Source organism: Otolemur garnettii, unplaced genomic scaffold (assembly GCF_000181295.1).
Source record: "Otolemur garnettii isolate 467f Iridium unplaced genomic scaffold, OtoGar3 scaffold00014, whole genome shotgun sequence".
NCBI classification, from domain to species: domain Eukaryota; kingdom Metazoa; phylum Chordata; class Mammalia; order Primates; family Galagidae; genus Otolemur; species Otolemur garnettii.
Window position 1 is genome coordinate 25,326,147 of NW_003852409.1, and position 24,273 is coordinate 25,350,419.

General features: G+C 50.2%; 1 protein-coding gene and 1 non-coding gene across 2 annotated transcripts; both read left to right on the forward strand.

The window, feature by feature from the left end:
* The first annotated feature begins 2,514 nt into the window (after positions 1-2,514).
* Positions 2,515-23,356, forward strand: PTGS1 (prostaglandin-endoperoxide synthase 1). The gene is made up of 11 exons (XM_023510571.1): positions 2,515-2,521; positions 2,623-2,712; positions 8,949-9,065; positions 9,425-9,565; positions 9,764-9,907; positions 13,439-13,620; positions 13,734-13,817; positions 15,312-15,558; positions 17,528-17,814; positions 20,837-20,984; positions 22,280-23,356. The coding sequence occupies exons 1-11, from the start codon at positions 2,515-2,517 to the stop codon at positions 22,633-22,635; spliced, it is 1,803 nt and encodes a 600-aa protein (XP_023366339.1). The 3' UTR covers positions 22,636-23,356.
* Positions 18,521-18,627, forward strand: LOC111723686. Its single transcript, XR_002772180.1, has one exon. It is a non-coding gene; the product is annotated as a U6 spliceosomal RNA (small nuclear RNA).
* Positions 23,357-24,273: the final 917 nt, after the last annotated feature.

A 24,273-nucleotide genomic window follows, 5' to 3' on the forward strand; every position in this document is an offset into this window, starting at 1 on the left:
TCCTCGAGGAAAGAGGAGGAGGGGGCATCTCAGGGAGCTGGCCTTGCCGGGTGAGTGGAAGCTCACTATCCTGAGCATTAGGAAATTTCCCTCAACATTTAGGCCAGAAGCTTTGCAGCAGAGGGACAGGGAAATGTGGCCTTGTGCTGTAGACCCTTCGCCAGGGCTAGGACTTTTCCCAGGGCCAGACCAGACCTCTCACCTGTGTGTACTGCATGCTGGACCCCTTTCCTGGGGTGGATCAAACACAAGAAGTTGAAATCCAGACAGCACGGCCCCAGCCAGCTCCCCTTCCCTGGATATTAATTATCATCAGCATCACGCCAGGAACCCAGAGGTCCTCTGCACCTCTCTTCCCCTCAGTTTCAGTGCTAATTGGTCACTAAGTCTTAGTACTTCTGCCACCATATCTCTTGCCTACGTCCTCCCTAAACTACCTTCATGGTCTGCCACTGTCCCTAGAGGGCTGCACTGGTGTCCTGCCTGCTGTTTCACCCTCCATCCTCTCCTTCATTGTGTCCGCCTTGAGATCCGCAGTGCTGGTCACAGAGCCTAACCGCAGTGGGGTCATTGTGCTCTGCTGGAACTGGACCAGCCTTCAGAGGCCATCTGATCTGCTCATTCTATTGTTCAAATGGAGAAACAGAGGCCCAGAGAGGCCCCAAAACTTGTCAAGGTCATACCATGGAAGAAGTGAGACTTGAACTTAGTTCTCCCAATTTCCAGGTGAAAGCTCTTCCTTGCCCATGCCAGGGCTGCTCAAGAGCTTATTGTCTTAGGTGTGGATGGGTGGCTTGAGAGTAGAGTCAGCACAAGGTATGAGTGTGGGAACTTGCTGGGCCCAGGGCCCAAAAGGAGGGAGGGCCTGGGAGTGGGAGACAGAACCTCATTCAAGTCCTCTCGTTTCTGTCTTTTTCTTTTTTTGAGACAGAGCCTCAAGCTGTCCCCCTGGGAAGAGTGCTGTGGCATCACAGCTCACAGCAACCTCCAACTCCTGGGCTCAAGCGAGTCTCCTGCCTCAGCCTCCCAAGTAGCTGGGACCACAGGTGCCCGCCACAACGCCCAGCTATTTTTTGGTTGCAGCTGTCATTGTTGTTTGGCGGGCTCGGGCTGGATTCAAACCCGCCACCTTAGATGTATGTGGCTGGTGCCTTAGCCACTTGAGCCACAGGTGCTGAGCCAAGTCCTCTCCTTTCTTCATTACCAGAAAGGTCCCCTTTTCTTTGGGCAATTGGACTCCCTAAATCTCCACCCCGACCTGTCCCTTTTGCTGATGATCCCATCTCCTTGCCCTCTCTGGGTAGGTTCAGAAGGCCCCAGTCTGTGGTAGTAGGGAAGGCTGAAGCCTTTCCTAGCATCCCCAGGGCCCCAGGCCTTTTACCTGTCCCAGACCTCTCCAGGTCTGTCCTGGCTTGCTCTGTCTCCCTAGAGCAGCTGGCCTTTGTCCCAGTGGAGCAACTTGGGTGGGGAGGAGGAAGGGCTCCTGAGCAGGTCTCACCTCTTTCCCCTGGCATAAGTTCCTACCGTACACTCAGGGACCCTTGAGGCCTTCCCCACTGCAGGCCCCACAGGTTGGCTGGGTGAGCTGGGGACACCGAGGGCGAGAACTGTGGGGACTGTGTGTGACCTTGGACCTGAACCTTCCCCCTTTTAGGCTAGGTTTCCCCAGCTGTCAAAAAGGGGAGCTGGACGTGGGATTCTGTAAAGTCCAGCTAGAGCACCAACCTGGGCCAGCCCTGGGGTCTGAGTTAGGAGAGCTTTGAAAACATTTCCTGATAACAGAGCACCGCTTGGGGAGATGTGTGTATTACCTCTTACAGCCATCCTTTGTTTTTGTTATTATGCCCATTTTATAGAGGAGAATGCTGAGGACCAGAGAGGGTGGATACCTTGTCAAAGGTGATATAGCTGGTAAGCTGTGGAGTCTGGATTTGAACTCAAGTCTCCTGGACTTGGAGCTTGTGCTCTTCACTTCTGGCAGAGTCCTGTGGCCTCAGAGGGCAGAACCCAATCTTGGGGAGAAGTAAGTCCTGCCCTGCGCATCTGCCTGGGGAGCAGAGATTCCCATTCAGGAACCATGCCCCGGCCAGGCTGCACCGCGCTTACTCTAGCCCACTCTCTTCTCTGCTAGGCAGAGCATGTGGTTCCCGTGAGCCGCTTCCATTCTCCGTCCTGTCCCCAAGATCTGGGTGACCTCAGAGCTTGCTCATCATCTTTGAGCCTCACTTTCTTAGGTACTAAATGGACGCATTTCTGGTGCCACAGGGCTTTAGAAGCTCAGGAGCTTCAAGGATCTGGGGGGAAAGCCGCTTTAGCGGTACGTGCATAAAGGGTCTTGGCTAGGGCGGGAGCAGAGGAAGTGAGCGGGCGGCAGCCGAGGTGACAGCTGGAGGGAAGGGAGAGGGTGGAGCCCAAGGAAGGGTGGGAGGGAGAGGGCCGGAGCTCCGGGGCAGAGTTAGGGACGTACCCAAAGAGCCTGCAGTCCGCTTCCCGCACCCATCGGCGGCCCGCGCCATGAGCCGTGAGTCCGACCCCGCTGTCCCCCGTGCGCCCAGGAATCTTCTTGGCTTCCTGGCGGAGCCTTGAACGCCAGGCTCAGTCCCGCGTCTCTGTCCTCTGCAGGGAGGAGTCTTTCGCTCAGGTTCTCGCTGTTCCTACTCCTGTTGCTGCCGCCCCCGGTCCTGACCTTGGACCCCGGGGCACCCATTCCAGGTAGGAGGCCCCCTCCTTGTCCACCGCAACCCCTTGCCCTCTCCCCTTATCCCCTCCAGCGGGCCCTGCTTCCGCTTCTGCTCCTGGTGCCTGGGAAAGGGGATTGGGACTGAGTCTTTCAGGCGGGATGGGGGCTCTCTGGAGACCCCCAGGGGTGTGGCCTTGGCTTGCGGGCTGCCAAGGTCTGTTCTGGAAAACAGCAGAATGGGATCTCGTGCTGGCTGGAGGAGAAGGGAGTGCCCCGCGGCATCCCCTTACCTGCTCCAGGGCCCCTGGCTGTCCAAACAGCCTCCGCGCCCAACAACCCCGCTGTTTCCTGTGGGGGCCTCTTTGGGAGGAAGCGCTGGCGCCCGGGGGAAAGCCGGCTGGTGTGCGAGTTCCCTTTCTCCAGCCCCTCACCATCTGGGAACACGTCCTGATTCGCAGCCTGGGTGAAGACCCCGGGTACGCCAGCCATCGGAGCAGACGGGAGATGGGAGTACATTTATAGAGCCCAGTTGCTTCTTTTGGGGTTAACCCTCACGTACGACATCCGCCTTGAGCAGATGAGAAAACTGAGGCTCAGCAGGTGTGATGATGCCCCTACCCCGTGCTCACACAGGCTCAGGATTTAAACTCAGGTATCTGACTGACACCACACGCTTGCAAGTTCTTTGGATGGAAAGCTCCCTGTACTCCTACCCACAGTGGACCCTGGGCCTCTTTGGTCTCATCTCCCAGAGGTCAGTGGGGAAATTCCACACCTTAGTCCTCCATGCGTGTACCAGGTGAAGGAGTCCAGCAACTCACCCAGCCAACCTTCCTCCCCCACTTTGTTGCTTCTCTGTGTGTGTGCTGGTGCATGCCCAGCCTGGACACAGCTTCCTCCACCACCTGGTGGTGTGACCCACCCCTTTCTGGGTTCCCTTTTCCTATCTCCCATCTCTAAGAGGCCAAGAGAGGGTAGGAGGAGGCAGAGGGAGTCAGCTTTCTGCTCAGGCTCTGGAGATGCTCTCAGAGGAGAGAGAAAAGATATCTCTGTGGACTTCAGATCACACCAAGTTTCCTAGAGGAGAGGATTTGAGTGGGTGGTGTTTCGGGAAGCCATAGAGGATGGAGGGAGGTCTAGGAAAGGGTTCGGGCTGGGAAAGAGGAGTAAGACTCATGTGCCCAGCACTCTACAGTTTACAGAGGCTGGCTATGGGCATCTGCTTCTTTGGCCCTGCCAGGAGGATGTGTTAGACACACTCTACAGAAGGGGACTCTGAAGCCTAGGGGAGGAGAGCTCATTTTTCTGGAACTCTGTAGTGAGCTGGTAGCTAGGCTAGGGCTGATCAGGCTGCCTCAATCATCCATCTTATCAGTTCCTGATAAGCCCAGCACTTCCTCTGAGTCCCCATCTGGCCCCAACGAGGCCCCCTGGGGTACACAGGGCCTAGCCCCACCTTCACTTTTTTTGCCTATTCTTTAGCACACAATGAACCATGGTCACACCATTTTTGTTTTGGCCTTTTCACTTATTTTGATACAATAAATGTTGAAAGAGAATATTTTTTTTCATTCCTGAGGGCTTGCTGTATGCCAGGCTTTGGCTAGGCCTGGAGTCCCAGAGCTAGGAGGAGCTTATAGTCTGATTGAGGTGGAGACAGAAATGCCAACTACCATCCAAGGGAAAGCACAGGGGTGTGCAGGGCTTAGGGAGGGAGCAGCTGCTTCTTGGAGTGAGGAATAATTGAGGGAGGCTTCTTGACGGGGATGTCATTTGAAGTAGATCTTGAAAGGGGTGGTGGATGGGGGAGACTTTGCTAAGAAACACCATAGGGTAGTTGGCAGCAGGCAAATGAGGATGGCAGATGACTCTGGGGCAAGACTGGAGGCTGAAATAGCAGTAAGGAGTCTCCTGCAAGGATCAAGGAAAGAAAGGGTGACAAGACGGGTGCAGAGGCAGGAGGTCGGGGCTGCCTTCATCCTCCCAAGGCTGAGAGTACACTGAAGCCCAAGCTGCTTGGGCATCCGCCCCAGGAAGCAGCAGCCAAAGAGACAGGAGATGAAGAGAGGAGGACAAGCTTGTTGCTTCTGCCTCTCAGGCGGAGGCAAGTCTCCACCAGGGGATCCTTAATACTCAAGTTCTTCCCTTCTAGCCCCTGGGCTTGGCTTAGTGCGAGCTCCCTAGCTGGGGATAGGACGTGACCAACCTGGTGACCAGAGCTGCCTGCCAGGCAGAGGAGCCAGGGAATCAGCTGTGCCAAGGTCTCCCTGCTGCCTGTCGCCTCTTATCTCCAGTGCCAGCTGGGTGTGTGGGCCAGAAGGGGGCTTCCTCTCTAGCTGCCTGGGCCTGGTGTACTGGTGCTGGGTGTAGGGAATGGGGCCTGGGCCTGGCTAGTCAGGGCTCCTTTTTTCTCTTTGGCTTCCAGGTCATTGGAGTGTCTCTAAATATTATTCTTAGGGGATTTGGGTCCAGACTGGGCCCTCTTGTAGGCTGCTGCTACCACATCCTGGAGCACTTGGTGTTCCACGGCTGTGCTGTCCCCTAGTCACGCTCTGGCCTGGGCCTGGAGCCCTGATTCTCAGGCTGGGGGGTGTTTCCTTGCCTAAATCCTTGGAAAGGGTTTGGAGCCAGGCAGTCCTGGATAGTCCCCGTCTGGGAACAGGGACTGACTGCTTGGCCTTGGTTCCCATGTGTCTTGTGTGTGGTGGAGAAACAGGTGTGCTGTTTGTTCCTACCTCTGGGTGACTTGAGGATTCAGTGACAGCAAGTTGTAAAGTCCTCTGCTGATGGGGCAGGGGAAGCATATTGGCACAAATAATAGGGACGGGTAGACTGGCTCCAGCCAGAGTGGAGAAGGGGGCAGGGGGCAGAACGGAAGGCCTCCTTTGAGCCTGCCTGCTCCATCCCCTTCCTGGGATATACAGGAAAATGAGACCCCATGGGTGGGAGGGGTTTGCCCAAGGACACACAGCCAATAAGAGCAGCCATTCTCTTCCTTAGCACCTGCTTGGTACCTGGCCCTGTGCTGTCTGTGGGGGATGCAAGATGAATTAGACTCAGTGCCTGCATTTCCCCAGTTCTGTCTTAATGAGGGATGTCCTCCACAGAACTGAGTTGGCATGAAAGCAAGCAGCACTGAAGTTAGACTGAAGGAAGGTATTCCAGTATGAATAGTTCCCAGAGGTCTGGTTGTGGCAGGAGATGGTGATCCCTCTGGCTCTGGGGTCCTCATTTCATTTGTTCAGGATTTTCAAGGTTCACCTTAAAGAAATAGTGACAATCCTCCCTCATCTGGGGTTCTTCCCAGCCTGTGGATTGAAGTGACTCTCTCTTCCCATCTCCTCCCCAAATCTAGGCCTGGGCCCTGTAAGCGAGGAGAAGGGGGTTTAAGTCTTGGCTCTGCAACTTCAAAGCAGAGGGGTCCAATCAAGTCTGTTGCTTGCTGTGTGTCTGACCTTCCTCCCTGTCGATGGGGGCCTCACCTGCCTCTCTTGTCTCTCCCAGGGTACACTGGGCAGACAGATGAGTGATAGGCATGCAAGGTTATGGGCTTGGTAGGCTAGAGTCTTGGCTTCCCCAGCCCCACTGTGTCAGGCCGGCCACGTCAAAAAGCACCCAGTCTCCTCTCAGTCCACCCTGACACCCTGGGGCCCCAGCGACTGTCCTTGCTGGGAGAACTTGCTCTGCCCAGGGACAGCTGGTGTTTATGGAAAGAACATGGGGGAGGAGGGAGGGAAAGCTGGATAGCTGGCCTGGCGGGGAGGGGCTGCCACTGGGAGCACAGCCTCTCTTGGCAGGAGGGGCATGTGGGCAGCAGCTTCAGGTCTGCAGCTTATGGTTCTTCTGCCTGCCTGGTCGGACTCCGGCTGAATACAGCAGGGGGGCTTCAGCACTACTGAAGGCTGGGGGTGGCCAGTGTCTTCTCTTCATTTTATTGATTCCACAAATGTTCATTAAACTCTGGCCACCAAATCTGGATCTGGGATCCAGGTTCAACCCCAGCCGTGTGCACAGACTGTGTCAGGGAAGGTAGGTGCCCCTTCTCTGGGCAGCCTGTAGTAGAGAAGAACAGGTCAAATTGGAACCCTGGAGGCAGACGGGGAGAGTGGGAAGGGTGTGGACATTCATGGGAAGCTCTCTGGGGGAGGCAAGGCATGCTCTCAGTTGAGAGGGTCAGGTGGATTTGGAGGAATTTATCAAGGAGGAGCCACAGCCCATGAGAAAGATGGATGAGCCCTGTGGGCTTAGGGCCAAGGGAGGGGCTGCCACAGCATGTTTGGGCTGGAGGCACTGCTGGAGAGCCTCTTAGATCACTGCCATGGTGGAGATGGAGGGGGCCTGGGCCTTTAGCAGCCCCTGTACCCTCTGATGGGTAGGATTGGGCCTGGTGGGCCTGGTGGGCCAGGGTGGAGAGCTGGGCACTGGGAGCACAGGGGATCTTGGGCCAACATGAATTAGCCATGAGCAGAATGTCCTGAGCAGGAGGGTGTAAGGTGGAACATCTCAGCAGGGGTGAGGAGTCCTTCCCTGGAGGGACCAGATCCATGAGCAAGCTGAGGAGTCATCTTGAGGTCACTTGGCTGTTCTGGGCCTGTGGCCGTGGAGGGGGAGGCTGGGGTCTGTCTGTGGCAACCTGATAAGGCCTTTTTGTCCAGCCTTCTTCCCATCAGCCCCCCACCCCCACCCCTGCTGGCCCCACAAGATGCTATTGTTGGGGCTGTGTCCATGGCTTAAGCAAAACTATTTGCATGATTGCGGGGGGGGGGGCGCGTAGGTGCTGTGCCAGGAGGACTCTGCTGCCCAGGCCAAGCCCTATGCTGTGAAGTGAGGGACTGAGATGGGGGTGGGGTGGGTATAGGCCTTGCCCAGGGTCATGGCCTCTGATTACAGCACCTTGGGATGACTGTGCATGTCATTCTTGGTTGTTCCCGCTTATTGCTACCCTCTTGACTCCCAATCAGTTGCATAAAGAATAAAAGTTCCCTATGACGTTGGCTCTGATCCCAGATAAGGAAGTGTATTTGCAGAAGGGAGCCTGATATTTTCTGTATAAGGCCAGGGAAGGAGCCTGCTGCTTGGAGCCAGGAGTCCTGGGTCTGCCCTGCTCTGTTCTGTTCCCTTGGCCAAGTTGCCCCGTCTCCCTGAGCCTCAGTCCCTGAGCAGTGAGGGGTACTCTGCAGGGGGTGGAGGTGGATCTGAATAAGGCTTTGAGTCTCTAACTTTGCTGATGAAGACTCAATGAGGCGGTACAGATTTGAGTGGTGGTAGTGGTGGTGGTGGTGGTCAGATGGTCAGATGCAGGGAGGGGCTTCTTTGTGGGGTTTCTCTAGGAAGCAGGAAGGTGATGCCAGAAACTCCCCTGGAGATTCTTCATGTCTCCCTTGTTTCCTTGGTCCACGAACTTTCTCGGGATTGTAGAGCCTGGACCTACCTGGACTTGGTCTGGGCCTATCGAGAATGGGATTGGAGGCAGCAGAAACTCCGGAGTCCCTGCCTTCCCTCACTCCCACACCCTTTTACATGATGGGAATGGGGGTAGGTGCTGTGCCTGGGAGGACTCTGACGCCCAGGCCAAGCCCTATGTTCCTGAAAACTTCTTTCCTTGGACTTGATTATTAAGTCTATGGGGGTGGTGTTGAAGTGAGGGGATGGGCATTGGGTCTGGTGTGACTTGCTGGTGACCTGTCTGGCTGTTGCTCTTTCTAGCCTCAGTTTCCCCATGTGCAAAGTAGGTATTATGATACCTGCTCCTCCCTCTCTTCTGCAGAAATGGAGGGATACTGGGAGGTCTCATTTTTCTGGTACCCAGGTGCTCAGAGCTTGGGGACTGGTCTGGGAGGATCTGCTTCCCAATCCTCATTGCTTTTCTGAACCAGCCTGCATTTGCTGCTGGGCTCTGACTAGGCAGAAAGTGACCACTCTGGAGGCCTGTGGTTGCCTCTTATCAGCTGATTCCTAGCCTTCAGTGTCATAGTCTGGGGGCTGGACTCTTCCCCTGTCCCTCATTGGTGGTGGTAGGGAGTGAGGGGGACTTCCCCTGGAAGCATGATGTGGGCTAGGCTAGAGAACAGAGCAGGGCCTAGAAAAGGGTAGGGCCTGGGGCTTTATGTTTATGGCTGTGGGGACAGGGAAGGGGAGAGTTGCTTAGTGGTTTAGGACAGAGCTGAGACTTGAGTGCATGCCTCTCGCCCCTCATTTGCCTACTAGGGCTAAGTGGGGTCAGGAGGCCACTCTAGTGTGGTATCTGATCCCTGTTTCTCACCCACAGTGAACCCCTGTTGTTACTACCCATGCCAGCACCAGGGCATCTGTGTTCGCTTCGGCCTTGACAGCTACCAGTGTGACTGCACCCGTACGGGCTACTCCGGCCCCAACTGCACCATCCGTGAGCCAGGCCTCCAGCCCCTGCTCCTTCTCTCCTTGGCCTCCTTTTCCCCTGGCCTCCTCTTCTTAGTCCCCACAGGGCCATGGCCCCTTTCTTGTCTGATTTTGTCCCTCTCCATAACCTGGCTCCAGCATGAGCTCTTGCTCCTGGTCCACTCTTACCTCCTGGTTCTGGGCTCTGTGGTCAGTCTTCATACCTCTCCTGGGCCCTGTCCTCATGCCTGGCTCTGGCTCTATTGTATACATCACTTCCAAGCCCCCTGCCCCATGGGAGCCACCCTGTTTCATCCTGGCCCTGGTCCTCAATCCCCATCTTCCACCCTGGAGGCCTTGACTGAGTGGCTCCCACTACCCCTGCAGCTGAGCTGTGGACCTGGCTCCGGAATACACTGCGGCCCAGACCCTCCTTTATCCACTTCCTGCTCACTCATGGGCACTGGTTCTGGGAGTTTGTCAATTCCACCTTCATCCGAGACCTGCTTATGCGCCTGGTACTTACAGGTGGGTGTGGGAGAGAGCCCTCCTAATCTGGTAGCAAGAAGTCCTGCCAATTCTTGAGAGTCTTGGTGTCTGATAAGGGCAGTGGGTGGGGAGGGTCTACGATGCCAGATAAAACAAGTCCCAGCCCAAGAGGAGATGGGGAAGGGAGTGGAACTGGGGTGGGAACACCCTCATCACCATTATTTTTGCTCTCTGCAGTGCGTTCCAACCTTATCCCCAGCCCCCCCACCTATAACTTAGCACATGATTATATCAGCTGGGAGTCCTTTTCCAATGTGAGCTATTATACCCGCATTCTGCCTTCTGTGCCCGAAGACTGTCCCACACCTATGGGAACCAAAGGTAATGGGGCTAAGTTGAGTGGCTGGGCCTGGGGTCACAAGAGGTGTTCATTTCTCCTCTTTGGGAAAAACAGGCAGGAGAACAATTGCTGATTCACTCCACAGATTGACAGACAAAGGCAAGACATATGACATACTCACAGTGAGGGCTGAGGACAGGAAAGGGCAGTGAAGGGTCTTGCCTGAGGTTACTTAGAAAGTCAGTAGCAGAGTCAGACTAATGTTCCAGGGTGTCCTTCTTGGGTAGGAGTGACTTAATATTTGAAATGTAGGAAAGAATGGGTATTAATTCTGTTTGGTCCTTTCCTTAATGTAAATAGTTTTACAAGCTTTACTAGTGTAAGGTACAAATAAAGTCACATTGTTTTTTCTTTCATTACCCAAGACTCCACTTGGCCTCATTGGTAGGGGTCTTCCTCCTAAGGCCGCCTTTTCCTTTCACCTCCTGCTTTCCAAAAACCTGGGGTTATTCTGTTCAGACCCACCAGTTCAGCTTCAAGTAGAGAGGACAAGTCTCTAGAGGACAAGTGGTAGACACTGCCATACTTCACTTCCTGCCACATGGTGTTGCTGTTGCACACTGGTGTTGGGCAGCCCTGTGTTGTGTGCTTTTGTAGGCTCAGACCCTTGCATATGTATTCATGTCCCTGGTTGGGTCTTGAGAGCACTACTCTGGTAGTTTTCATTCACATATCAACAACTATTCCCAAAGCATGACCATTCATTCTACTTAGGAAGATGGATCTTGTCAACATTTTACTGGAATTGATCTTTGCCCAATATCAATCAGTGATGATTCCAAATTATGGGATACAAATTACTCCCCTTAAATTCCTTCTTGGTGGTTCTTTTTGGAGTGCTTGGTATTTTTTCCTGCCAGAGGAACTCCATTGGCCATCTCAATGTAAAGAATTTCTATTGATCTTGAAACTTCAACATTGGGCCTCACACGAGGTATTGTGAAGGGATATTAGATACTTTACTAGAATTCAAAACATTCTACTATTCCTTTCTGTAGGGCCTTGGACACCAACTCATCTGACATTGACATACTTAAGGAATTCTTATTTTTCTTTTTATTATTTCAGCTTAATGTGAAGGTACAAACAACTAGGTTGTAATATTTGCACTTGTTAGGTAAAGTCCCTCTTGTAGTTGTGTCCTGCACCCAGAAGGTATGCCACGTACCCTTATATTATCCCCATTAAGTGGGATATCAGCTGGGAATCCTTACCAATCCCTTCCCCGTCCTTTGTTCCTACTCTTCCCAACTTGAATTGAATCGAGTTTTTCTCTTATGTAGGTGTGTATTAGATCATCTACTGGCTTCATTTTAGTATTGAGTATATTGAATATTTGCTTTTCCATTCTTGTGATACTTTACTAAGAAGTATGTGTTTCAACTCCACCTGTGTTAATACAAAAGCTTGTAAAATCTCTTATCTTTTTTATGACTGAATAGTATTCCATTATATACTTACACCACAGTTTATTAATCCTTTCCTGGGTTGATGGAAATTTAGGTTGTTTCCATATCTTGGTGATTATAAATTGAGCTGTGATAAACAATCTAGTGCAAATGTCCTTATGATAAAATAAAATTTTTTCTTTTGGGTAGATGCCTAGTAATGGGATTGTGGGATCAAATGGGAAGTATAATTTGAGTTCTTTGAGAATTCTCCATACTTCTTTCTAAAGAGGCTGTATGAGTTCACAGTCCCACTAACAGTGTAAAAGTGATCCCTTCTCTCCATATCTACACCAGCATCTATAACTTTGGGACTTTGTGATGTGGGCTATTCTCACTGGTATAGAATATTTTATTCCTATAATGACAGACACCAATTTCAAGATGACCTGTTTCCTTTATCTCAGACATAGACTGGTATCATTTAAAATAGGTCAGCAGGCTCGGCGCCTGTGGCTCAAGCAGCTAAGGTGCCAGCCACATACACCTAAGGTGGCGGGTTCAAATCCATTCCGGGCCCGCCAAACAACAATGATGGCTACAACCAAAAAATTGCCGGGCGTTGTGGCGGGCACCTGTGGTCCCAGCTATTTGGGAGGCTGAGGCAGGAGACTCGCTTGAGCCCAGGAGTTGGAGGTTGCTGTGAGCAGTGAAGCCATGGCACTCTACCCAGGGGGACAGCTTGAGGCTCTGTCTCAAAAAAAAAAAAAAAGGGTCAGCAAACTATGGCCTGGTGACCAAATCCAGCCCATCCCGTTTTTATAAATAAAGTTTTATTAGAACATAATCACACTCATTAGGATATGTATTGTCTATGGCTGCTTTCCTACTACAACAGCAAAACTCAACAGATGTGATAGAGACCAGTTAGTCTGCAAAGCCTAAAATATTTTTTCTTTTCTATTTTTTTTGCAGTTTTTGGCCAGGGCTGGGTTTGAACCTGCCACCTCCAGTATATGGGGCCAACACCCTATTCCTTTGAGCCACAAGTGCTGCCCAAAGCTTAAAATATTTTCTGTCTTCTTACAAGAAAAGTTTGTTAACCCTTGATTTGAAAGATTCTGCCAACTGGTTCTCTGCAATGCTTACATTATCTGTTGCAATCCTCAAATATGCTGTATCAAATGAATATCATTTGCCCTGATTTAAAGATGAGGAGAAGAGATAACTTATCTATGTTCACACAGTTAGTAAATGGTGTAGTCATATGCAAACACAGGCTACCTCGCCCTCGGCCAGGGTATCTATGTTCTTTTCTTTTCTTTTTGTCTTCTGGTTAATTTTTTCATTATGGAAAGATTGCAGATATACACAAAAGTTGAGAGAAAAGAGTAATGAACTTGTACCCATCTCCTAGTTTCAACACTTACCCACTATTTGCCAATCTTACTCTATTTTTAAAAAGTATTTTAAAGCAAATTTTAAATAATATTCTTCTTAGTAAAGTATCTCAGAAATGAAAAAAAAACTCCAATGTACTCACTACTACTATAAAACCAATTTATAATCACTCACACTTTCATATGAGAGAGAAATCACAACTATAGCCCAGGATGAAGGAGGGAAGGGGGAGGGAATGGGAAGGGAGGGGGTTGGTTCAATAGAGGGAGGATTAATGGTGGGACCACACTTAAGGAGTATATTGCAAGGGTACAGGTCAAATCTATCAAGTACTGAACACAAACGTCTTAACACTGTGATTAAGTAAATGAGGTGAAAGCTATGTTAGTAGGATGTAAGCACTCTAATTTGCACAAATAATCAACACATTGAATCCCACAAAGGCATAAATGTATACATGATCTATATATATATATGACTTAATAAAAAAATAAAATTTCAAACAAAAAAATTTCAAATATCATGCTGCTTAGCCTGTAAATACTTTTAGGTTCGAGGATCTTTGGTAGAAAGGGGGCTAATTTTTGGTGGTGGAAGATGGTCCTGAGGAGGCTGATCTGGGCTTCCTGCTTGGGCCAGTTTGCTGGGTGAGCTCAGAAATCTCCAGTGCAGGAAAATCCAGGAGGGAGGCAACTACTGCTATCTCATATCCACCCAAACCAGGGAAGAAGCAGTTGCCAGATGCCCAGCTCCTGAGTCGTCGCTTCCTGCTCAGGAGGAAGTTCATACCTGACCCCCAAGGCACGAACCTTATGTTTGCCTTCTTTGCACAACACTTCACCCACCAGTTCTTCAAAACTTCTGGCAAGATGGGTCCTGGATTCACCAAGGCCTTGGGACATGGGGTGAGTACCTAGGAGGGACTCAGGAGTGCTCTGGACCTAACTGAGCACATGCATATCACTGAGAGTGAGTGGGGAGCCAGGTGATCTGAGTGGACTCATATCTCTGTCCTTAGGTAGACCTTGGCCACATATATGGAGACAACCTCGAGCGTCAGTATCAGCTGCGGCTCTTTAAGGATGGGAAACTCAAGTACCAGGTAGTGCTGGGCCTGGGAGTCGTGATGTGGGAGGGGTCTCCCATGGCATCCCCTGGGAAAGGAGGCTAGGGGACCCAGCTCATAGCCTAAGAGGGCCGATTCTAGGGGTGGGAGGTATGTGCCAAGAGGAGACACAATAAACCCTGGGAGAAGGTGCCAGGCACGAGAAACCAACAGGGACCAGGTATGGCCTCCCATGTCCTCGTAGGAGATGGACATTCATAGTCTGAATTTACTGATTTAATTATTCCACAACATTTATTTAATGCCTGGCACGGGTGATTGAGCAATGAATATTATAGTTGTGGGCCCTGCCTCAAAGAACCACAGACATAAACTTTAGGATGCTACTTCTATGAGGACATCTTGTCTAAGGAGATGTAATATAAGCCACATATGTAATTAGTTTTCTAGTGGCCACGTTAAAGAAGGTAAAAAGAAACAAGTGAAATGGATTTTAATGATATATTTTACTTGATACAGTATGTCCAGATTTTCATTTTAGTATGTAATCAATAAGGGATTATTAATAAAACATCTCATTCTTTTCATGCTGAATCTTTGAAATCTGGTGTATATTTTACACTCATAGGATATCTTCATTTGGCTGCTAAATTTTCACATAATTTATAGTTGAATTTATAGTTGAATGTCTGAGCTGTTCCAAGCATACTTAAAGGTTCTCCAATAGCCAAAGTATCGACGTTAAAATTTTACATAGGTTTTACTTAATTTAGATTGAAATAAAATTCAGTTCTTCATTCTCACTAGCTAAATTTCTAGTGCTCAACAGTCATATGTAGCTAGCAGTTACCATATTGGATTGTGCAAATCTAAGCAAACAAAAAATGAAAGAAGTTTATTGCTGAATCTTTAGGGCTAAGAACAGTGCTTGGCATATGGTTGTCCCTTGGTGTATACTTACTGAATGAAGAAACTGTCATGTATTTAGTTACACTTGTGGCGACTGTTCCCAAGGAGGTTATGAACAAGTTGAGAGTTGCGTGAAGGATGAGAAGTTAGGGAGGCCAAGTGCAGAAGAAACCTTTTCAAGTAGAGGGTTTAGCAAGTGCACATGCTTAGGAGTGAAGAATGGGAGGGGAAGAATGATTCTTGGTGAAGGCAGAGATGTCTGCAGGGATTGTGTTAAGATTCTGATTCTGCCAAAAGCAGCGAGAGGACTTGGAAAGGTTTTAAGCCAGATGTGATGCAAGACGAGGGTTTTGTGGGGAGGATTGTCCTGGCTGCAGTGTAGGAACTGGAGTGTCTGGGGACAGGCGTGGACATAGGGAACCCACTTAGGGACAGGAATCAGGGCGGAAGATGAGGCTTGGTTGGTGGTAGAAGAGATGGAGAGCAGGAGACCGATTTTAAGGGAGGTTTAGATGTGGTTGAGTAGGACCAGCAGCTGGAAGTAGGAGTGGGCGGGAGTTGGTTGTGGGCAGCTGTGGGTGCCCCCCACACCACATGTTGCCAGCTGGCCCTATCCCACAGGTGCTGCATGGAGAGATGTACCCACCCTCAGTGGAAGAGGCGAATGTGTTGATGCATTACCCCCGGGGTGTCCCACCCCAGAGCCAGATGGCTGTGGGCCAGGAGGTGTTTGGGCTGCTTCCCGGGCTCATGCTTTATGCCACCATCTGGCTACGGGAGCACAATCGTGTGTGTGACCTGCTGAAGGCTGAGCACCCCACGTGGGGCGATGAGCAGCTCTTCCAGACGACCCGCCTCATCCTGATAGGTGAGGACTAAAAACCTGCCCTGCCCTGGGAGGTCATGCCCTCCATCCGGAGAAACAGTGGGTAGAGAGTTTGGAGACAGAGGCTGGGGTTAGAATTCTAGCTGTTCTGCTTACTATGAGACCTTGGAAAGTCTCTCCACCTCTGTGAGCCTCAGTCTCCAAGTCTGTATATTGGGACAAGTGATGGTTGTAAGGGTTTGTTGAGATGAAGACTGGGAAGGCACGCAGCACACAGACCTTCAGAAAACAGATGGCTGTGAAAGTTATTAGCTGGGTGACTCATAGCATGCTTGACAGCCAGCCCAAATCTCAGTTTCCCTGTAGTACTGCCCGCAGATGCACACTTGATGTCCCCAGCACGTGCAGGGTCAGACCCCAGCTTGCCCAGCCTTTAGGAATCTTCACGTTTACTGCCTTACCTTCCTGGGGTTTGGTAGTTTTTAGGTGACTCAGGGACAGGATATTTTTGTGTCCCCTACGGGGACAAGTCGGCAACCTAAAATGTCAGATGGTTTCCTGTGTGGGAGGTTGGCTCCTGACATCCCTGTCCAGACCTTGTTCACTCTGAGTCACCAGTATCCCCCTCCCCCCACATTTGGGCAGCACTGTGCATGGCTAGTCCCAATTATAGTGCCTGATTCACTGAAGTCTGGAAGAGCTGGGCATCAAGGATTGGAACAGTCTGAAAATGGAGGAGGGGCTGGTTCTGAAATCCCAGAATTGCTGAGACCATGACTGGGAAGGGCAAGTCTATGGCCAGAGGCTGCCCAGCACTCCGGCTGGTGATAAAACTGTGACCAAAGGTAGCACTCCTAGGGCACTGCACATCCAGGGTTCATTTAAAACCCCCCCCCACCCCCATGAACCAGATAGGATTACCCTTGTGAACACTAAGATTCAGAGAGGTTAAGTGAATTCTCCAAGGCCACTCAGCAGAGAGAGACTTGGCCACCAAAATTCATGCTATTTCTCCTCCAGAAAGACGAGGTCTTTCTGAATGGGAGGAGTTGCGAGCCTCAGTCTGGTCTTTTGCCACATGTGAGCAGTAGGAGGGGATTCTTTCCTCACGCCCACACTTAAAACTTCTACTTCTGGCTGACATGTGGACACCCCCTCTACTTCCGTGCAGTGTCACAACAACTCCACGAATATTATTACACTGATACTATAATGCACATTTTACAGGTAAGGAAAGCAAAGTTCAGAGAGATTTAAGTAATTTGGCCCAAGTTCAGGTGGTGGGAAACGGTGAAGCCAAGATTTGGACCCAGGCCTGCTGACTTGAAATTCTGTGGTTCTAGGTCAATTGGCTAAAACCCAATTTGTTTAATAGCTAATTGGCCAAAATACTGGTTTCGTTTAGTATCTAGTTGGCCAGTTTTTGTTTTGTGGTAGAACGTTCAACTTGCTGAGAGGGCAGAGAAAAATATTTTATAAGAATGCTGATATTTAAGAAATGAGTTTTTTGAAACATTTTAGGAGCAGACTCACTTTCTGTCCTCAGGGTTCCTTGTTTGCCGCTGCGGCACCTCTGAGAGGTCACTTGATTCCCCTGCCGGGGTGGGGGCCAGCATAACGGCAGCCCTAACTGAAACTTCCACTGTTGCTTCTGTGTGGCTTCTCCAATCACTTTTAAGAATGGGTTGCGGGAGGGAGGTCACCCAAGGGTCACAAAAGCACTTTCTTGGACACCTTCTGCTTGTCCTGGGTGGCTGGGCCTAGAACCTCCCTCTGGAATGTGGGAGTAGCTGGCGCTCTTGTCTCGGAACCTCTATGGACACTCAGATGGAAAGTTCTATTTTCACATCCTGTCACAAAGAGACAAAGTGGCAGCGGCCAAAGACAATTAAATACCAACAACAATACCGAGACAAAGAGCAAGCCCCCTGCACAAAGTGGCCTGTGTTCCGAGCCGGGTCCGCATCGCCTACTTGGCTGAGCCTGTGCCCGCCCCACCCCGCCCTGCCAGGGGAGACCATCAAGATCGTGATCGAGGAATACGTGCAGCAGCTGAGCGGCTACTTCCTGCAGCTCAAGTTTGACCCCGAGCTGCTGTTCAACGTGCAGTTCCAGTACCGCAACCGCATCGCCCTGGAGTTCAACCATCTCTACCACTGGCACCCGCTCATGCCGGACGCCTTCAAGGTGGGCTCCCGGGAGTACAGCTACGAGCAGTTCCTGTTCAACACCTCCATGCTGGTGGACTATGGAGTGGAGGCCCTGGTGGACGCCTTCTCCCACCAGATCGCTGGCCGCGTAAGCCCCCGGGGAACGTGGGCGAGGGCAGGCCTGGGTGCAGGCCCCTCTTTCTCCTTCCGTGGTCTGAGAGTAGTGCTGGCTGGGTGGGAGCATTTCCTGCATCAGTTCTCTCGTTCACCATTTGTTCACTCAACGATCCCACAGGCGTTGCTCAGGGCGCGGGGTGGGGGTGGAGGCTGGCGCACTGGGGGATTAGTCCAGGGCAGTTCTTGGCGCCTACCTTTGGTGCTTATACTCTAGAAGGCATGATGGTCATGGCAGTCACATCACGGCTAACACGTTTCCAGCACTTGCTATGTGGTAAGCCCTGCTAACGTGCTTCTCTGTTATTATCAGGATTATAAGAGTGTTAGGAACTAGAGTATAGAACCCCACAGGGCTCTGGGGACTTAGACAGGGGCTACTGACCAATGGAGTGAAGTCTGAGCAGAAATCCAAGGGATGGATAGGGGTTTTTCAGGGAAAAGGTGTTAGTGGCAGAGTTCAGAGGGCATGACAGGGAAAGGGCAGAGGTCAGAGGGCATGACAATTGACAGAACAGAAGGACATTTAGGGCATAGCAATACAGGGAACAAGTGCCTAAATATGCTGTTTATTAAATCATAAGCCTCTTAGGAGCTGAATAGTGCTCTTCCGAAACCACGTTGAATTCCTAACCTCTAGTACCTTAGAATGTGGCTGCATTTGGCAATGTCTTTATTAAGTGCTTGCTTTGGCAGCACATATACTAAAATTGGAATGATACAGAGAAGATTAGCATGGCCCCTGTGCAAGGATGACACGCAAATTTGTGAAGCGTTCCATATTTTAAGAAAATAAAGAAAAAACTAAAAAAAAGAGGTAATTAGGATTAAAGGAGGTCATTAGTGTGGACCCTTATGCAATGGGACTGGTGTCCTTATAAGAAGGGGTAATCAGGACACAGAGGGAAGACCATGTGAAGACACAGGGAGAGGACTGCCAACCTGCCAGCCAAGGAGAGAGGCCTCAGGAGAAACCAGCCCTGCCCACACCTTGATCCTGAAGTTCCAGTCTCTAAACTGAGGAGATAAATTTATCTTGTTTGAGCACTTTGTCATGGCAGCCCTAGCAAACTAGTACATCCTTTTTCTGTGGAATTCCTAACCAACTGCCTCTTAAACCTCTCCCCAGGTTTGGAAGCTCTTGTCTGCTTTATGTCAGCCTGTGGGCCCCTCATTGCCACGCTCCAGCCCCTGCTTCTCTCTAGTCCCTGTCCCTCAGCCCCATTGTGAAGCTGAGTCATTATCATAAGGGTTTCAGTTTCCTTCTAATTTGACTGAAATTAGCATTTGCTGCCACAAGTGGGCAGCTGCTGGCTGGTTTATGGCCACTGTTCTCCACACAGACAGCCTTTGTGTGGGGCTGGATGATTCTCTCTTTTTTTTTTTTTGGCTGGGGCTGGGTTTGAACCCACCACCTCCAGCACATGGGGCTGGCCCCCTACCCTTTTGAGCCACAGGCACCACCCAGGGCTGGATAATTTTTAAAGGAATGACCACCCATAGTGCATGTGAAAAGCCGTGGTGTTGTACCTGGCCCAAGCATAAGGGTGACAGAGTGTGTTGATACTCAGGATGTTAGTGAGAGTGAGAAGAATACGACAGGGCTTCCCCGATAACCATGGTGGGTGGCTACCCTGTGGGGGTTACCATGCCACTGATACTGTGGGAACGGCTTTGCATCCTTTATCTCATTTAATTCACCGGCAACTAGGCCTTCCCCATTTTACATATGTGGGAACTCAAATTTTGCTGAGTAATACCCAGGGTCCCTATATTAGTTCACTAGGCCATGAAGAAGTACCACAACCTGGGTGGCTTAAAACGACAGATGGAGGCTAGAAGTTCCAAACTGAGGGGGCAACAGGGGCTTGCTCTCTGTTAAGACTCTAGGGGAGAATCTGTTCCATGGCTTTCTCTCGGCTCCTAGTGGTCGCTTCCAATCCTTGGTGTTCCTGGGCTTGTAGACACATCATTCCGATTTCTGCCTCCATTGTCATGTGGTGTTCTCCCTGTGTCGCTCTTCTCTTATTTATTCCATTTAATTTTTTTTTAATTGTTGGGGAATCATTGAGGGTACAATGAACCAGGTTCTATCTCTTCTCTCTTCTTCTAAGGACCCCAGCTATCAGATTAGGGCCCACTCTGATCTAGTTATAACCTCATTTTAACTTGATTACATATACAAAGACTCTTTGCAAATAAGGTCACATTCACAGGTGCTGGGGTTTAGCACTTCATCACATCTTTTTAGGGGGACACAATTCAGTCCATGACACCCCCAGGCTGGAGTTGGCACCCGTCTCTGCTTGCTTTGCTCCAAGGTACACAAGGTCAGACAGTTAAGTTCAAGAACTCATCCTAGAAAAAGTGCTGGATACCTCATTGTTGAATGTCAGTATGGTCACCAGATGGCCAAGGGGAGTACTTTGAAGGTGACTGTAGTGATATTCAGCAATGAGGTCTAAAGCACTTTCTCTAGGACGAGTTTGCGAACTTAATTGTCCAACCTCACGATTTCATCCAACTGTACTTTTCTTTCCTGTCCAATTGTAATTATTCTACTGAAACAGAACTCCTCTTCACCATTATCATTTCATTTGGAGCAACAGAGCTTTCTTCGAACCAATGCTACTTTACTGTTATAAATCACGTTCTTTTTCTGGAGTCTTCTTTAGCTCACCAGGTTACCTGGACTTTAAGTCCTATTTTTTCCTCCCTTTATGGGCAGTTACATCACCTGTTGGTATAATTCGAAGGATTGGGGAACAGTGTGAGATGATGAGCCACCAGAGAGGTCTTCCTGGCCCATTCCACATTTCAAAGATGGAAACAGACTCAGAGGGGCTGCCTGAAAGCATGACAGTAGCAGGCCCCGAGCTGTGCTTTCCTCTCCATTCTTGCTCAGAAAGACTTGTAACTTGGAGCTCTTTTCTGGGAACTTACACAGGATAGTCTGGCCTGGCTTTTAGACCGGTGCTGTGCTTGTCTCCTGGCAGATTGGTGGAGGCAGGAACATGGACCATCATGTCCTGCACGTGGCTGTGGAGGTCATCAAGGAGTCTCGGGAGATGCGTCTGCAGCCCTTTAATGAGTACCGCAAGAGGTTTGGCATGAAGCCCTACACCTCTTTCGAGGAGCTCACAGGTAAGCAGCTGTTTTCTGGGCATAGTCCCTGCCCTTGAGTGACTCACAGTAAAGTGAGGGCAACATCAAGACAACAGAATGGGACAATGCTTGGGGCCCGCACTGGCACTGTGGGAAGTATAAGGAGAGTAGAGGTCCAAGCTGGAGTGGTGAGGGGTGGCAGATAACCTCACTTGGGGAGGGGTGACTTTGCAGCTGGGTTTGAAGGATAAATAGGAATTACCCCATGGGAGAAGAGAGAGAGAGGAACATTTTAGGCAGAGTGATAGAAAGTACAAAGGCATAGAGGTCAGACAACTGTGCTTATTGGGGGAGACAGTCAGGGCTGTGGCTGGAACAAGAGCTTATGTTGGCAGTGGTGACTATGCGAGGTTGGAGCCAAACTGTAGCATCTTGGTTTCCTTGCAAAAGATTTTGGTTCCTAAGTCCCCATTTATAGACCAGCTGCATAAGAATCACTTAGAAAGCTGATTAAAATGCCAAATCTCAGATGCCTCTCCCAGAGATTCTGATTCAGTAGGCCTGGATGATGCCCAAGAATCTGTACATACATATGTGTGTGTATATCATTTCCCCCAAGATTACCACATGTTGGGCATTCAAGTGGGAACCCTTGTCTCAGAAAATGAAAGCCCCTGAAGCACATGTGACATCATGTGTGGTGACAGAGGATGGATTTGAGGAAGTGGGTAGAAAAGCTCCATGTCTGTCTCCCTTGGATCACTATCTGGGAACCCATGGGTTGTGCAGAGTTGGGTAGGTCCTGGGATCAGTGGATGAGTTCCCTGTACCCCTGGAAGAGCAGTCTTTGTAACTCTGAGCTCCTATGACAAACGGTCCAGGGGGGAAGAAGGAATACTGCCCCTGGATTTCTGTGTGAGCTTGAATGTGTTATATCTATGAGCTCTAGTAGAATAAATGGACTGAGGCCACAGTAAGGTCTCGAAATCTGTCTGTGAAGGAAGCGAGATGGGAGATTCTCCCTGCGGTAATGACTGGGTAACTAGGGCTCAGAGTCATAGGATGAGTTGCTAAAGGACACATGCTCTTTGGTGACAGATTTAGGTCCTTAATGCTTTCTGATCCCATCCAGGAGGAAGGCTAGTGTGTGTAGTTCCCTTCCTGGTCCTTTTCCCCAGTGGCAATGAGGCCAAATTTTAGGACACATGCTTCATTTCTGAAATTGTTCTCCTGGAGTCCCTATTATCTTTGGGAAAAGGTGGGCCTGCAAGGGTGCCGCCCCATATGGACCTTAATGGCACCACAGCTTTGACTCTAGCTTTTCCCCCTTGCAGGAGAGAAGGAGGTGGCAGCGGAGCTGGAGGAGCTCTATGGAGACATCGACGCCTTAGAGTTCTACCCAGGGCTGCTGCTGGAAAAGTGCCTACCGAACTCTATCTTTGGGGAGAGTATGATCGAGATTGGGGCACCCTTTTCCCTCAAAGGTCTCCTAGGAAACCCCATCTGTTCTCCAGAGTACTGGAAGCCGAGCACATTTGGTGGCGAGATGGGCTTTAACATTGTCAAGACAGCCACACTGAAGAAGCTGGTCTGCCTCAACACCAAGACCTGTCCATACGTTTCCTTCCGCGTGCCCGACTCGCATCAGGACAGTGAGCCTGCTGTGCAGCGACCATCCACGGAGCTCTGAGGGGGCGGGGGTTAGCATTCTGGAGGCGAGAACTTCGTGCTTGTCATTCCAGAATGCTGAAGCCAGGGTTGATGGTCTTAAATGCTGGTTTTCTGGTTTGACATGGTGAGCGTTGGGGTTGACATTTAGAACTTTGAGTCTCACTTGTTACCTGGAATATTGTGATTCTGTTTGTCATTCTGGAACACTGAATTCCTTGTTAACCCTCAAAATGTTAGGAGTGGTTTTCATTTGGCCTTCTAGAGTTCCTAGTTGACAACCTAGAATGTCAGATTTCTGGTTGATTTAGAATATAGGCATTCTAGAATAGGGAGCTCCTGATGAAATCTACAGGGTTCTTATTTTGCATTCCGGAATCTTTCTGATTGGTGTTTCAGAATGTTGTGTTCCCAGCTGATGATCCAGGACAGTGGCTGGTGTGCCAGGTCAGTCTTGATCTGAATGTCTAGAATGTTGATTTATTTTCCTGTTTGGCGAGATATCCACAGAGCAGGAGACCCCAATGTCCAGTGAGAATGCCTGAATCTGTGCCTGCACTGAGGGGCAAGAAGGGGGGCGTGTGGTTCTTAAGACCCTTCTACTTACACCGGGGTACAAGGATGTGGGGAGAACATGTGGGCTCTTTCATACCAGGGGTTGGAAGCCACTGGAGCTCCGTCCCCATCCATGTCTTGACCATGGCAGCTGTTTTACATGAAGCTAATAAAATTTTCTTTCCAAAGTTGCCTGTTACGTCTATCTTTTGGTCCCATCCCCAAAGCAGAGGCAACACTGAAGTGTGGCTGGAGCCTTTCTGCTGGTGTCTATGGGGCCTGTTGCTGGGTAGATACATAATACCATACTGCTGGTGTTTCACTTCTTCCTGTGGGCCAGGCATTGCATGTTCCGGGATGCTTTCTGAAAATACCCACTACTCCAGCCCCAGGAGATGCAGCATTCAGTTTCCACCATCTGATTAAAACAGCAGCAAGGTGAGGGCACCCAAAGAGAGGAGCACTGCCTGTGTGCCAATCTTACACATTTAATTTTCACTTATTCTCACAGTGGTGTGAAGTAGGTGGTGTAATCTGCATTTCAAAACCGAGAAAACTGAGTCTCAGAGTGGCCAGTGACAGACATGCCCCACAGGTGCCGGACTGGGCTTGGACCCAGCTCTGGCTGAGTCTAGAAATTGCACCGTTTTTGATTTCTGGTTTGACTCAGATCAGGCCTGATCTCACTTGTCTGGCTCAGGGTCAAAGGCAGAAGGGTGGGTTGTAGCCTCCACTTGACATCCAGGCTACTCAGTCCCAAATATTAGTTTTCCTGAGTGTTTACTCTGTGCCAGTTACTTTGAACAGGTTTGAGGACACAGCAGTGAGCAATCAATCCAGACAAGCCTCTGCTCTTGGGGAGTTCCCATCTGTGTGTGTGTTGGGTGCAAAACAGACAATAAATGAAAGGACAGTGAAGTAAGTGCAAGGTGAATGTCACTTTCCATTTAAACCCTCTCCACTCTGTCTTTCCCTTCTTCATCCCTGAGGCCAGAGGGGGAGCAGTGATGATCCGAGGGCAGACAGCCCGACTTTCCTCTAAGGACACTTGTAGTCAGTAAGGAAAGAGGAGAGGACAGAAGGGTAAGGTTGGGAAAAGGGTAGG